This window comes from Zalophus californianus, chromosome 11 (assembly GCF_009762305.2).
Source record: "Zalophus californianus isolate mZalCal1 chromosome 11, mZalCal1.pri.v2, whole genome shotgun sequence".
NCBI classification, from domain to species: Eukaryota; Metazoa; Chordata; class Mammalia; order Carnivora; family Otariidae; genus Zalophus; species Zalophus californianus.
Genome location: NC_045605.1, coordinates 6158192 through 6171898, shown reverse-complemented (window position 1 = coordinate 6171898; position 13707 = coordinate 6158192). Strand labels below are relative to the sequence as shown.

The window sequence follows — 13707 nt, the reverse complement described above, 5'->3', positions numbered from 1 at the left end:
AAAAACCCTTAAGACTCAACCAAAAAATTATGAGAACTAATACATGAATTCAGTAAAGTCACAGATGCAAAATTAACATATAGAAATCATTTGTGTTTCCATATACTAATAACAAGCAATTAGAAAGAAATTAAGAAAACACTCCCATTTACAACTGCACCAAAAAATAACAAAATACTTAACTAAAAAGATAAAAAAATTTTAAAAGTACCCGTACTCTGAAAACTTTTAAGACACTCATGAAAGGAATTGAAGACTACACAAATGGAAAGATGTCTCGAGCTTACAGATAGCAAATATATTGTTAAAATGTCCATACTACACAGAGCAATCTACAGATTCAATGCAATCCCCACTGAAATAACAATGCCACTTTCACAGAAATAAAACAAAGAATTCTAAAATTTACATGAAACCACAAAGACCCCAAATAGCCAAAGCAATCTTGAGACAGAAGAACAAAGCTGGAGGCACCACAATCCCAGATTTCAAACTGTATTACAAAGCTATCATAACCAAAACAGTATAGTACTGGCACGAAATGGATACATAGATCAATGTAATAGAATACACAGTCCAGAAATAAGCCCACACATATATTAATTAATCTATGACAAAAGAGAAAAGAATATACAATGGAGAAAAGACAGTCTCTTCTATTCATGGTGTTAAGAAAACTGGACAGATACATGGAAAAAAGTCAAACTGGACCACTATCTTATACAACATACAAAAATAAACTCGAAATGGATTAAAGATTTGAACATAAGATCGGAAAGCATAAAACTCTTAGAAGAAAACATAGGCAATGAGCTCTTGGCCTTAGCAACATTCCTCTTGATATGTCTCCTCAGGCAAGGGAAACAAAAGCAAAAACAAGCTATTAGGACTTCATCAAAGTAGAAAGTTTTTGTACAACAAAGGAAACCAGCAAGAAAATGAAAAGGCAACCTACTAAATGGAAAAAGATATCTGCAAATGACGTATCTGACAAGGGGTTAATATCCTTCATATATTGTGATATATAATATCCTATAATATCCTATTTATACACAATATATGCCACATACACATTATATATATAAAGAACTTCTACAACTCAACACCAATAGAACCAAACAACCCAATTAAAAAGTGGGCTTAGGACTTGGATATTTTCCCAAAGACATACAGTTCCCAAAGACAATACAGTTTCCCAAAGGCAAACAGGCATATGAAAAGATGCTCCATGTCACCAATCATCAGAGAAATCCAAATCAAAACCACCATGAGGTATCACCTCACACCTGCCAGACTGGCTGATAACAAAAAGAAGTTAAGCGTTGGCGAGGATGTGGAGAAAAGAGAACCCAGGTGCACTGTGGGTGGGAATGTGAATTGATGCAACCACTGTGGAAAACAGGATGGAGGTTCCTCAAAGAAATTAAAAATGGAACTACCATATGATCCAACAATTCCAGTTCTGGGTATTTATCCAAAGAAAATAACACCAATTCGAAGAGATATATAAAGCCCTATGTTCACTGTAGCATTACGTACAATAGCCTAGATATGGAAGCAACCCAAGTGTCCATCAACAGATGAATGGATAAAAAAGATGTGGTATAGGGCGCCTGGGTGGCTCAGTTGGTTAAGCAACTGTCTTTGGCTCAGGTCATGGTCCTGGAGTCCTGGGAGCGTGTCCCACATCGGGCTCCCTGCTCGGCGGGGACTCTGCTTCTCCCTCTGACCCTCCCCCTTCTCATGCTCTTTCTCTCTCTCTCATTCTCTCTCTCTCTCAAATAAATAAATAAAATCTTTAAAAATAATAATAAAGTTTAAAAAAAATTTTTTTAAACACTGTCTTCTGGGGCAGCTGAGTGGCTCAGTTGGCTAAGCGACTGCCTTTGGCTCAGGTCATGATCCTGGAGTCCCGGGATCGAGCCCCACATCGGGCTCCCTGCTCGGCAGGAGCCTGCTTCTCCCTCTGACCCTCTCCCCTCTCATGCTGTTTCTCTCTCTCTCCAATAAATAAAATCTTTTAAAACAAAACAGTCTTCCTTTCTTCTGCTGCTGAGCCAGCAATGTTCTGAATTATTCAACCTCTTAGATATTTTCTTAAAAGGAACTAGTCCAAATACTCAAATGGTACCTTTCCCAAGTAAATTAACAAATAGATTTAGAGTACATTAATCTCAGAGAACCTGATCAATTCAGATACCCTCACAAAAATGGACTTTCTGGACCTTCAAAATTAATAATCACAGCCTCAGATGACAGTGACCCCACCAGGATGCCAGCCTACCTGTTTAAATGAAATCGCCACCTCTTTCTTGTCAACTGCCACAGTGCTCCAATATGTTATAGAAAAAAGAAGGACAAGACAAAAGGACAAACCTTTCCACCAATGATGAGACCAGCCGAAAAGTCATGATTCTTTCCTACTTTTCGGAGAACCTCAAAGGTCTGATAGGCCAGTTCTCTCGTAGGTGATATAATCAGAACCCCCAGCCCATCTGTTGAGGTCCACTGTAGACGATATAAGGCTTCCAGCACCTCAAAAAAGACAGCAAATTTGTGTTTAGTAAATCTTTCAGAAGGCAGCATTTTGATTCCTGAACCGACCTTGCTCCTCCAAATCAAAGGCACCTTCCAAGCAGAAGACATACCAGTCACAAGTGTCAACCAATCAGAAAGAAAAATTCTTTGCTTTGTTCTTTTCTTTTTCTTCTAGCCACCAGATCCCTCAAGTCATAGAGGGAAGGAAACATAAACCTCACAGCAGGTCAGCCACTGCCAGAGCCCCGGCAGGAGGCTGGCAATCAGTGAGAGGTACGTGCAGCCCTCAAACTATTAAGTCAGATTTCGGAAAAATAGCTGTCACCATTTTCTGAACAGAAACCACATTAAACTTTCATCTGTGTAGTTACTGTAATTATACAGTGACTGAAGTTTCTAGTTGTAGAGAAAGACTGTTTTGAAAAATTAGATTTAAGGGAAAAATGGTTTTACAGTATTTGGAACAAAAACTCAAATGTGATTTTTCTAAGCCAATTATTTTGAGGAATTAAATTATGAGACCAACTGCATAACTGAGATATAAGTACATTCCTAAGAGGCTCTATTGTTTTACTGCTCAAAAATGACAGCTATTAATGTCCTGGAAAATTCTCAATGAATCACCCAATCTCCTTAAAGTAAACATATTTCAGCTTTATCCTAAACAAGTGGCAAGTATAAATTAAACTGGCAGGTTTGCAAGCATGAGTGCATAAACACCCTCCCCAGCCTGCCCCAGCAGTCCTACAACAGGGCGGAACCATTCTCACCTGCCACCTGGAAGACCCACATCCTTCAGGAATGCAAAGGCTTGTCAAGGCACAGTAATTCACTAATTCAAGAAGTTACTAAGTGCCCGCCATGTGCAAGGCACTGTGTTAGGACGGAGGAAATATGGTGGAAAACAGGACAGGTGGGGCCCCTGTCTGATACAATCTGCAATCTAGCCAAAGAAATCCAACAGGAAACAACTCTCTACATCATGATTTCTACCTAAGCATAGAATGTTTTAAAAGCATGTAATAGAGGACCTGACCCAATATAAAAAAATTACTTACTGGAACAAGGAAAGCCAAAGTCTTGCCAGATCCTGTCTTGGCAGCTCCAAGAACATCTTTACCTTGCAAAGCCAATCCAATGGTCTGCTTCTGTATCTCAGTTACCAAACGGTACTGGGCTTCTTGCAAACCTGCCAGGGCGGAGGGGAAGAGAGTGACATTTTAGGAGTACGGGCTGAACTGTGCCCCCTAAAACTTGTACACTGAAGTCCTAACAGCCAGTACCTTAGAATGTGACAGTATTCAGAAAGAACCTCTGCAGTGGTGGTTGAGTTCAAATGAGCCCTGATCTGATGTCACTGGTGTCCTTATAAGGGGAAATTTGGACACAGAAAGAGACACCAACAGTATGACTGAACAGTGGGACAACCACATGAGACGCAGCAAGAGAGTGGTCATCTGTAAGCCAAGGAGAGAGTCTCAGAAAAGAGCCTTCCAGGACGGCTCTCGGAGGAAACTAACCCTGCGAGCATCTCCATCTTTGGACTTGTAGCCTCCAAAACTGTGAGAAAATTCATTTCTGTTGTTTAAGCCCCCACCTCCCAGTCTGAGATTTTGTTCTGGTGGCCCTAACACATTAATATAAAAGATGTCACTTTTGTTGTCTTATTCATTTCAATTAACATAATTAGATTTTATTTAAATTACTGAGAGGCCCCGGCATCTTGTTTTTTTCACTACTGTTCTTTAGTTCAGAAAGGGTGAGAACGACAAATCGGTAATACTCGAATTAATATTGTTTCTTGGTGTTAGAAGTTCAAGATATCAAAATTATTTGCCAAAATAGTATCTTTCAAGTTAAATGCTCTAAATCTTTTTCCATTTATAAAAAACATCAAGAAACCCAACAACACATCCCAAAGCCACCGTATGCCTACCTTTCAATGTTTTTTTAGACAAAGGGAAATCTGAAAATCTTGTAATTTCATTTACATTTATCTGAAAAAAGAAAAAGGAGACTGTGTCAGCTAAGAAAGAATAATGTACCATATAATTCATCTGTTTTACAACAAGGCCATTTTTGGTTTACATTGTGCTGCCTGGTTAGTCCTTGGTACTACAGGATTGAACTCAACCATCACTTCTAATTAAAAACCATCATTCCTTCTAGAAAGAAATATGCCTTAAGGAAGCTGTCATGAATCAAAAATATAAGCTTGTAACAATTTAAATTGGTTAAAAAAAAAAAAAAACACCTCATTCATTCAAAACACAAACCACCACCACCACAACCCTCTTTCACCTCTGAGAACACAGAAAATCATCACCACATCAATTTTAGGAAGAAACTCTACCTCTAGTCCATCCTTCAAGGAATATTAAGAAATAAGGGGCAAAATGACTCTAAGCCACAGAACACAATGAGAATACTTCTATTTACACACTTTGGAGAACAGATTGAAGTTAATTGGAGAAATGTATCTTGTTAGCACAAATCTTTTCAAGTTTTAACCATCAATCAGTGGCATGCCAAATCCAACCTGACAACTCCTCATTTGGGGGTACAGTGAAGAAGGGGGCATTAACAATAACCAGAAGAAATGTCTCAGTCATGCTCTGAAGCCACAATAAGTAACATTTTGCCCTTTAACTTTACATTATCTAAATGTTCATTACTGATGTTCTTCATTAGCATAAACCCAATTTTCTGAATTTCATTTCAGCTACTCAGGAAAATTATTTTATTACAGATGCTAAAAGCAGGAACTCCTGTTCAGATCTGGGAATATGCTGCCAAATTATTCATGATTCACAAAAGGGAAAAGTTGCATTTGTAAGGTTCATTTATTTAAATTACACTCCAAGCAGTAAAGGGATGACAGGTTTTATTTCATTTTACAGTCTACATATCATCTTTCCCAAGATCCTTAATGTAGCCCAGATAGGGTTATTCTCTGTCCTCACATGCTGAAAACACGAATATTAACACAATGCCTTAATCCCTACAAATCATTCCAGAGAAGAGTGAAGAGGAATAATCATGTAAGAGAAAAGTTAATGAGAATGTCGTGTCCCATCAGGTAAATCTCCCAAACACAACATCAAAATTAGAGGCAGTCCACCCATGCACTTGTGATATCATCAGCTAAAAAGCTGTTTCACAGAGAAGAGAAGGCTTGAAGGAGGACCCAGATGAGCGACACACTGGTCAGCCTCCATCAGAGACACAGCACGGGCAAAGTGGGCTCCTCCAAGGAAATACTGCACATCTCTGTCTAGTCTGCTGACCTCCTAACAGAAAGTCTGGAAGAATGGAACCGTTCCAGCACTCTGTCAGCCATTACAATGTAGAGCTACACAACATATTCTTAGAAAGAAGTCAAAGAAACAGAAGGAAATTTTTACTTCACCGATGCACTAGAACAGGAGTCAGCAAACCATGGCCCATCCGACCGGCTGCCTGTTCTCGCACATGGTTTTCCTGGAGCCCAGCTACAACCCCTCGTTTACAGTGTCTCTGTGGTTACGACAGACATCATGTGGCCCACAAAGCCTAATACTATCTGGCCTGTTACAGAAAAAGGTTGCCAACCCTGCTCCAGAAGGCTCTCAGTTACATTCCAAGGAATATTTGGAACTCCCAGAAGTCAGTGGGCTATGTTCCTACAAAGTAACACTCTAGTTCCCCTTCGGCCCTTTCTTTTCTTCAAAACAAATCACTCCTGTCTTCCAATGCTCACACTCCCTCTGAAATCTGCGTCACTCTTCTCAATTCAGAGAACAGATGTTTCAGCAATAGTACTTGTCCAGGACTTCCCAGCACTGGTGGGAAAGCTGGAGGGGTGGAGGGGAGAACAGGGTGGACACCACTCACCACCCCCAGGACTTCTTCCAACACTCTTCTCACAACTCTCGTTTCTCACAAAAGTGAAAAATGCTTTCACATCCTCAAAGCAGGAGAAGAAAACAGAAGAACATCCTCGAATACTCCACCCCCTGCAATCATGACAAGAAAAGCAATCTGCCCCAAACCACACCAAATTCTGATCAAAGGGGGGATACGTGGATTAGAGCACAGGGGTCCTATACAGCGCTAGCTGATGACTCTCAAAGACAGTCTAAATGAACCCCAGGAGCAGAGATGGAGTCTCTCCGCGACAGTAACCACAGGTGCTGAACTGAAACAAAGAGCTCAACAAGCTTCTCAACAAGCTTCAATCCCCAACTCTCCATCAGAACCCCCAACACACACCCCCTACGTGGTGGCCTTAGAAATAAACCACCCAGATCTCCGGCTGCAGGGAGCACAGTTGACGGACGAGCCATAGTCCATCCTCCAGAGCCACCGCTGACAGCACCATGCTTCCCTGGCTGCTCCCAGTGACTCAGAGCGGCAGTACAACTGGAGACCCCTCCTGCCCCATTCCTGAAGGACCAGACATTCCCTTCGAGGGCAGCTTTGGTTCCAGGACACCCCATCAGCAGAAGCCTTCGTAGACTGTGCTGCAGCCTGAGACTCTTCCTACTGGCTCCTCCTTCCGTCCTCCCTCCTTTCCCTATTTCTGTTCCTTCTCCTTCACTTCCACAGACACTTCCCCCCAGTAAATCTCCAATTCACTTAATCCGAACTTGGTATCTGCCCCTCGGAAGACCTAAGACCTAGACAACAGCAACAACAGTCTCCGACCTGGTCACAGCCTCCACAGCCTTTACAGCTTGGCTATGTTCTCTAACTGCTCCCAGAGACTCCCCACTGCTTCCAGATAAAGTCTCCAAACATGGCCTCTGTATGAATTTTCCACAGGGGCTGAAACAAATGACCACCAACAGTGGCTTAAACCAACATCAATTTATTAACTTAAACTCTGGAAGTCAGAAGTCCAAAATGGGTCTCACTCAGCTAAAATTCTTTCTGGTGACTAGAGGAGAGAATCCACTTCCTTGCTTTTTCCAGCTTACACAGACTGCCCACTTCCTTGGACTGGCTTACGTCCCTCTTCCATCTTCAAAACCAGCCAGCAATGGTCTTCCTGTCTTCCTCACTTCACAGCATTCCCACACCACTGCCTCTCTCCTGCACATTTCAGGACCCTTGGGTCATCACATTGGGCCCACCTGGATAATCCAGATCCCCCTACGTTAAGGTCAGCTGATCAGCAATCTTAATTACCCTTTGCCATGTAACTTATTCACAGGCTCGGGGTTAGGATGTAGACATCTTTAGGAGACCATTATTTTAACTATTACAGCCTCCAAAACCATTGACAATCCACCTCTGACCCTTTTCTGCAACCTCATCTGAAGCCAGTTCACGAACACATACCACACTCCACAGAGCATCTCCCCCTCAAAGAACACCACGTGTTATTACAGCTTTTTGTATATCCTTGTGTTGCTCCCTCAACATACAATGTTCTTGCCAATCTTTTCTATCTGGAGAACACACCATTCAAGAACTAGCTCCACTCACGGCTACCACAAACTGCTGGACAGTCTGTGCCCCACACAAAGGCATATGGGGGCTGAAATCCAGCTCACACTCAGCTCCACAAGCCAGGCCTGAGGCTGCAACGACAAGGAAGGGCAGCATGCCCAGAGGAAACACATTTTTCTAATTCACCTAGCCAGAAAGCGCAGGCACAGAATAACTCAACCTCTTTCCCCCTAATTACACCACCCTCTAACTCCAAAGCACTGTACATATTTAAGATTTTAACATTTATCAAAATGTATCAACTCCCCACCTCTGTATAGACACAGACACGTATTTTTTCCTATCTATTTTGACCTAGACCTCAACAAGTACCTTGTCAAACTGTTCCAGATATTTCTGAATCAAACTGTTCAGTGTTTTACCAGTGAAGCTACTGAACGCCATCCTTGTATTATAAACATGCTGTAATAATAGTTTTATGCACAGACGCTATCATCTGAGGAACCCTGCAGTGAGGGTCTGCACCTTAGTTACCTAGACAATAACGATCTGCTACGACTATATTCTAGTATTGCTGGCCCTGGCATTTGATTTCAAAGTGCATTTCTTTCTTGACTAAATCTTAGTATTTCTAAGATTAAAAATAAAGAAATAAAACACAATACTTACAGGAAAAAATTGTTCCTTCAATATAGTGAAAAGGTTAGAATTTAAACATTCATGAGGTGCAACGCAGTGAAGTGTAGTAATTTGGCACTCTAGCATCAGACCTAGACTACCTGAGTTAGAACTTTTTCACTACTAGCTGTTTAAGCTTGCAGAAATTATTTAGTCTTGCTCTTCCTTAAAGCTTCTCACCTGTATAATGGAAACAGTCTCACAGTGTCATCTATTGTGAGAATATGGCAAGTCAACACGTAAAAAGCTTTGTAAGTGTTAGTAATTGTAATTCAAACAGAGACCAAAAAGAATAGACCTATGTTACCAACCAGAATAAAGCCATCTGGAAAAGGTCCTTGTGCCCCAAACAACATCTAAACACTGAGCACCTACTCCAGGACAAGCACTATGCTACCAGTGTCTGGAAGCATGAAGGTGAGGGTGTCGAAGATTTCTGACCTTAAGGGGTTCATGGTCTAGCGGGAAAGTTAAGAAAGCAGCTAAACACAGAAGCCAATCATCACAGCCTGGTGATAATGTTGTAATAAAAGTGTATACAGAACGCTACACACAGCAGCCCTAACCCCACTTGGGGAGGTCAGGAAGAGAAGTTTAACTCTTGAAGGACTGGTAGGTGTTCCTAGAGTGGGAGAATGGGGGAGCTCACTGCACGTGGTGGAAACATCAAGTACCAGGATAAGAAGCATTGGGGAGCGGGGCGACTGGGTGGTTCAGTCAGCTAAGGCTCTGACTTCAGCTCAGATCATGATCTCACAGTTCTGAGATGGAGCCCCATGTCAGGCTCCCCACTTGGCCAGGAGCCTGCTTCTCCCTCTTCCTCTGCCCCTTCCTCTGCTCCTGCTCTCTCTCTCTCCAATAGATAAGTAAAATATTTGAATAATCTCTAAAAAAAAAAAAAAAGTAGCAGTATCAGAGAACATGGCCAATTCATGAAATTACAAGTTGTTCTTGCATGTATGCTTACCACACACCACTTGGTTTACATACATTACCTCTTTGAGCTTTACAACACTCTGGGTAGTTAGTAATCTCTGCTGAATGAAAGAAACTGAGACTTAGGAATATTAAGAAACTTGGCTAGTCAATACCCCAACTGCGTGAGATTTAAACCAGGTCTGCCTGACCACAAATAACTTACTCTTCTGCTGGAGTAGAACATGTTGACACATGAAAGTATTTGACCATTTTCCTGAAAGTAACTGTGAGTTACTTTGAGCCTTATTCTTAATCAAGAATAAGATGACTGGATTTTCATCTTGGAAAGAATCATCCTGCCAGCAATACAGAAGACAGATCAGAGGGGGATAATGCCTAAGGGCGAAATCCAGCCACCAGTTTTCCTGACTGAAGTTTTGTTGGAACACAACTATACCCATGTGTTTAAGTACTTCCATGGCAGCTTCTGTGTTACAATGGCAGAGTTGAGTATTTCCACCTTCCTGACCTGCAAAGCTGAAGCTATGGTACTTATCTGGTCCTTTACAGAAAGAGTTTACTAATCCCTCTTATAAGCAATAGCTACCATAGTAATCCATGCAAGAGTTGATGGGGCCTGAACTAAGGCACAGCAGGGGGGATGGAGTGACTTTTTAAAAATTTAAGAGGCAGAGAAGATTATCAGTGTGACTGGACGTAAGATGTGCTGAGAAGAAAGTCTCTAGGATTACTCCTAGGTTTCTAGCTCAGCAGTCTGCTTAGATAGTAGGGCTAGCATGTGGTGGGCCAAATAACAGCCCTAAATACATCCATATGCTAACCTCCAGAACTGTGAATATTATCTCAGATGGCAAAAGTGACTTTGTCCAGGTCAATATCAAAGATCTTGAGATGAGCAAGTATCTTCAATATTCTGGGTGGGCCCTAAATGCAATCAGAAGTATCCTTATTTTAAAAGGGCAGAAGTAGATTTGACACAGAACCAAAGGCATCGTGTCCATGGAGGCAGAAATGGGAGTGGTGCAGACACAAGCCACGGAATGCAACCACCAGAAGCCAGAACTAGCAAGAAACGAATTTTCCCCGAGAGCCTCCAGATGGAGCATGGCCTTGATGACACCTTGATTCCAGCCCAGTGAAATGGATTTCAGACTTCTGGCTTCCAGAACTATCATTTTAAGCCATGGAGTTTGTGGCAATTTGTTACAGTGGCAAGAGGGAACTAATACACAGGACTGTGAATTGGGGAATCAAAGATAATGAGCTCCGTTTTGGACTTGTGTATTTAAGTTATCCTGACAGTTAGGTAAAGACATCCAGCACAGTCAGAAAAAAAGAATACAAACTCAGAAGGCTGAGGGTAGAATATAAAAAGGAGTCACCAGTCCTGAGGAATAAGCACTGCTATTACACAAGAGAAGAAAGAAAGGCTGAGACTATATCCCTTAAGCAAGTCTAGTTAAAGAACACTCTAAAATGCAATCTAATAGTTTACAATGGTTTCTTAAGACGCTGTGCATACAGCAATAGCAGAAATAATGTAACAGCTAATATATTTATATGTATCAGGCACTGTGTAGAATGCTTAACATGCGTTCTTACTAACTCCTCCCAACAACTTATAAAATAGATATTATGATGCCTTTTAAAGATAAGAAAAAGGAAGCAGAGTAAATAACCTGCCCAAAGTCACTCATCTGGTGATCAAAAGCAGGATCAAATTATCATTTATCTTAACATAAAAGCCCAACCAAAGATAAAGGTTACCTATCTAATCTTACTGTTGACCTAAGAGTGTTTAAAGGAAAGTTATACCAGCATGACACTTGATGACTATAATTCCAGAAATGTCCCATATATTAAATCCTTGATTATACTGTACTAGAAGGGGGCAATCACGGAGAGGCTGAATGAGGTGGGTGAAGGCCAAAAGAAGGGGCTTGTGGGGGGCCGAGGAGAAGGGGTACTGACCATGCCAAGGAGACCGAGGGGGCGGGGGGAGACGACGAGAGGTCAAAACGGTAACGACAGGTCTAACCCATCTGAGAGCATCCACTACAACGGAGGATGGCAGACGGCAGAAACACACCAGGAGCGCAGCTTTCCTATGCCAATTCTTGGACAGGGAGAGGAACCAAGAAGAGAAAATGAGATGAGCACAGGAAGGCAGGCGGATGATGTCGAGGTCTGCAGATCGGGCGTAATGGTTAAAAGCAAAGCCTCTGGACTTGGAAAGACATGGGTCTAGGTTCCAATTCCATACCACCTACTAACACGTGAGCTTAAAACAAGTTCCTTATCTTCTCGGAGCCTCAATGTTCTCACCTGTAAAATGGGCATACGACCCATACCTCAGTTCAAGTCACGTAATTAACGTAAAGCACATGGTTAGTGGCTGAAAACACAGGCGGCCTTATTATCACTACTGTCGTCAGTACTGCTGCGAGTATTACCCTGTTTCACCACGAACTCCTTGCTCTTAAGCGCCACTGCATTCCCATTATTTTATCAAGAGCGGTGTGGCGAGCAGCAGAGCGGCCTGGATGGTCCCGAGGCCTGGTCCGCGGCGCCCGGCACACCACCTGTGGGGCCTCGGCCGGGCCCCCGCCGGCACCTGTCACCCCACCCCCATCTCCAGCCCGGTGGACTGCCGGCTTGCCCGCCCCCAGCCCCGGCCCCAGCGACGGATCTCCCATCGCCGCGGCGACTCGCGGCCCCCCGCCCCCGCCAACCCCTGCCGCCGACACGCGCCCCCGCCGCCGCGCCAGCCTCACCTTCTCGTAGTTCTGCATGAGGCGGCTGATCGCCTCGCGTTCCACCTGCCACTCGGGCTTCTTCAGCTGCTTCCTCAACTGCTTCTTTTGGCTCTGCTTATGGCCGTGTTTCTTCTTCCAACGGTTGAAGCTCCGCACCGGGTCGGGCCGGCCTCCCGGCCCCCGAGAGTCGGCAGTTTTGCCCATCGCTGCCGCGGCACAGACAGCCCAGACCGCCCCCAGACACGAGACACTTCAGGCCAGGCGGAAGGACGGCACTGAGGGGACGCGGCACCAGCGTGGGGCAAGAGGGGCGACCACGCGTGCGCGGAACCTGGAGCCCGCCCCCGAGCTTTTGAAACCGGGGCACGCGCCATTGACGGCAAGGGAAAAGTGGACGCTGATTGGTGACTTGGATCCCGCAGGGCGTGGCGGGCAGGCCGCGGGGACACGGAGGCGGAGCGATCTGAGGAAGGGGGCGGGACTAGCGCGTCCTGGAGTACGCCGGCTCTTTAAATTTACGCAGGCGCACAGGTGGCTGTTGCTATGGTGACGTCACACTACTTCAGAGCTGTTAATACACGCTTGCCCTGGGTTTACCTTGGCAAAGCGTGCGCATACACACACACACACACACGTGCTCTGTCTGAATTATAATTGTGATCCCCGTTTTGTGTTTTTCAGCCCAAGTCTTTCAACTTGCCCAAAGCTCAAACAGCTATTTAATAACTTCCGATTTCAATCCGAGTCAGGCTACCCCCCAGGAATAAAAAATGAATATTCTATATTCTAATATCCCTCGAGGTTTTCCCTTTTCTCCAACTCCTCAGACTCTGCTGCAGCAACAGGGAAGTGAAGCCGAGTCTAACTGAATTTGCATTAAAATGCAGTTATGAAGACAAAACGAAAACTAAAAACAAAGAATTGAAAGAAAAGTTATTTGCAAGTTGGCCATTTACGTGAATTTGACCCATTTATCTGGAGCGACCACTGGTATACACTTAAGGGCGGGGGCAGAGCTGTGCGGGGAAAATCAGGGTTAGGTTCAGAGTTCACATGCAGACTGTTCGGGCGCTCAAATTATTTTTCAACACCACATAGCCAGATGACTACCCCAAACACGTGTCTGTTCCCTAGACGGAAGATGGTTGGGGAAGGGTGGGGGTAGGGGGCGGGCGGCTGTGAACTGGAGAATCTTCACACCCGGAGTCACCAGATGGGGTGGAGGGTAAAGCTCAATAAGGGGAGGTTATTTAAAAGTATATATATACATCCACAAAAAGTTAAAAACGGAACGACCATATGATCCAACAATTCTATTCCTGGATATATACACAAAAGAACGGAAAGCAGGGTCTGAAAGAGA

At 43.6% G+C, this 13707-nt stretch overlaps 1 protein-coding gene across 1 annotated transcript in view; it reads right to left on the bottom strand.

Moving 5' to 3' along the window:
• The window catches only part of DDX10 (DEAD-box helicase 10), a 269001-nt gene extending 256357 nt beyond the window's left edge, over window positions 1-12644 (bottom strand). The window contains exons 1-4 of the mRNA XM_027581129.1: window positions 12363-12644; window positions 4475-4535; window positions 3597-3727; window positions 2377-2535 (exon numbers count right to left, since the gene is read on the bottom strand). Of these exons, the coding sequence (XP_027436930.1) occupies window positions 2377-2535; window positions 3597-3727; window positions 4475-4535; window positions 12363-12548 (537 nt within the window). The 5' untranslated portion in view covers window positions 12549-12644. The remainder of the gene's footprint in view (window positions 1-2376; window positions 2536-3596; window positions 3728-4474; window positions 4536-12362) is intronic.
• Between the last annotated feature and the right edge of the window lie 1063 nt (window positions 12645-13707).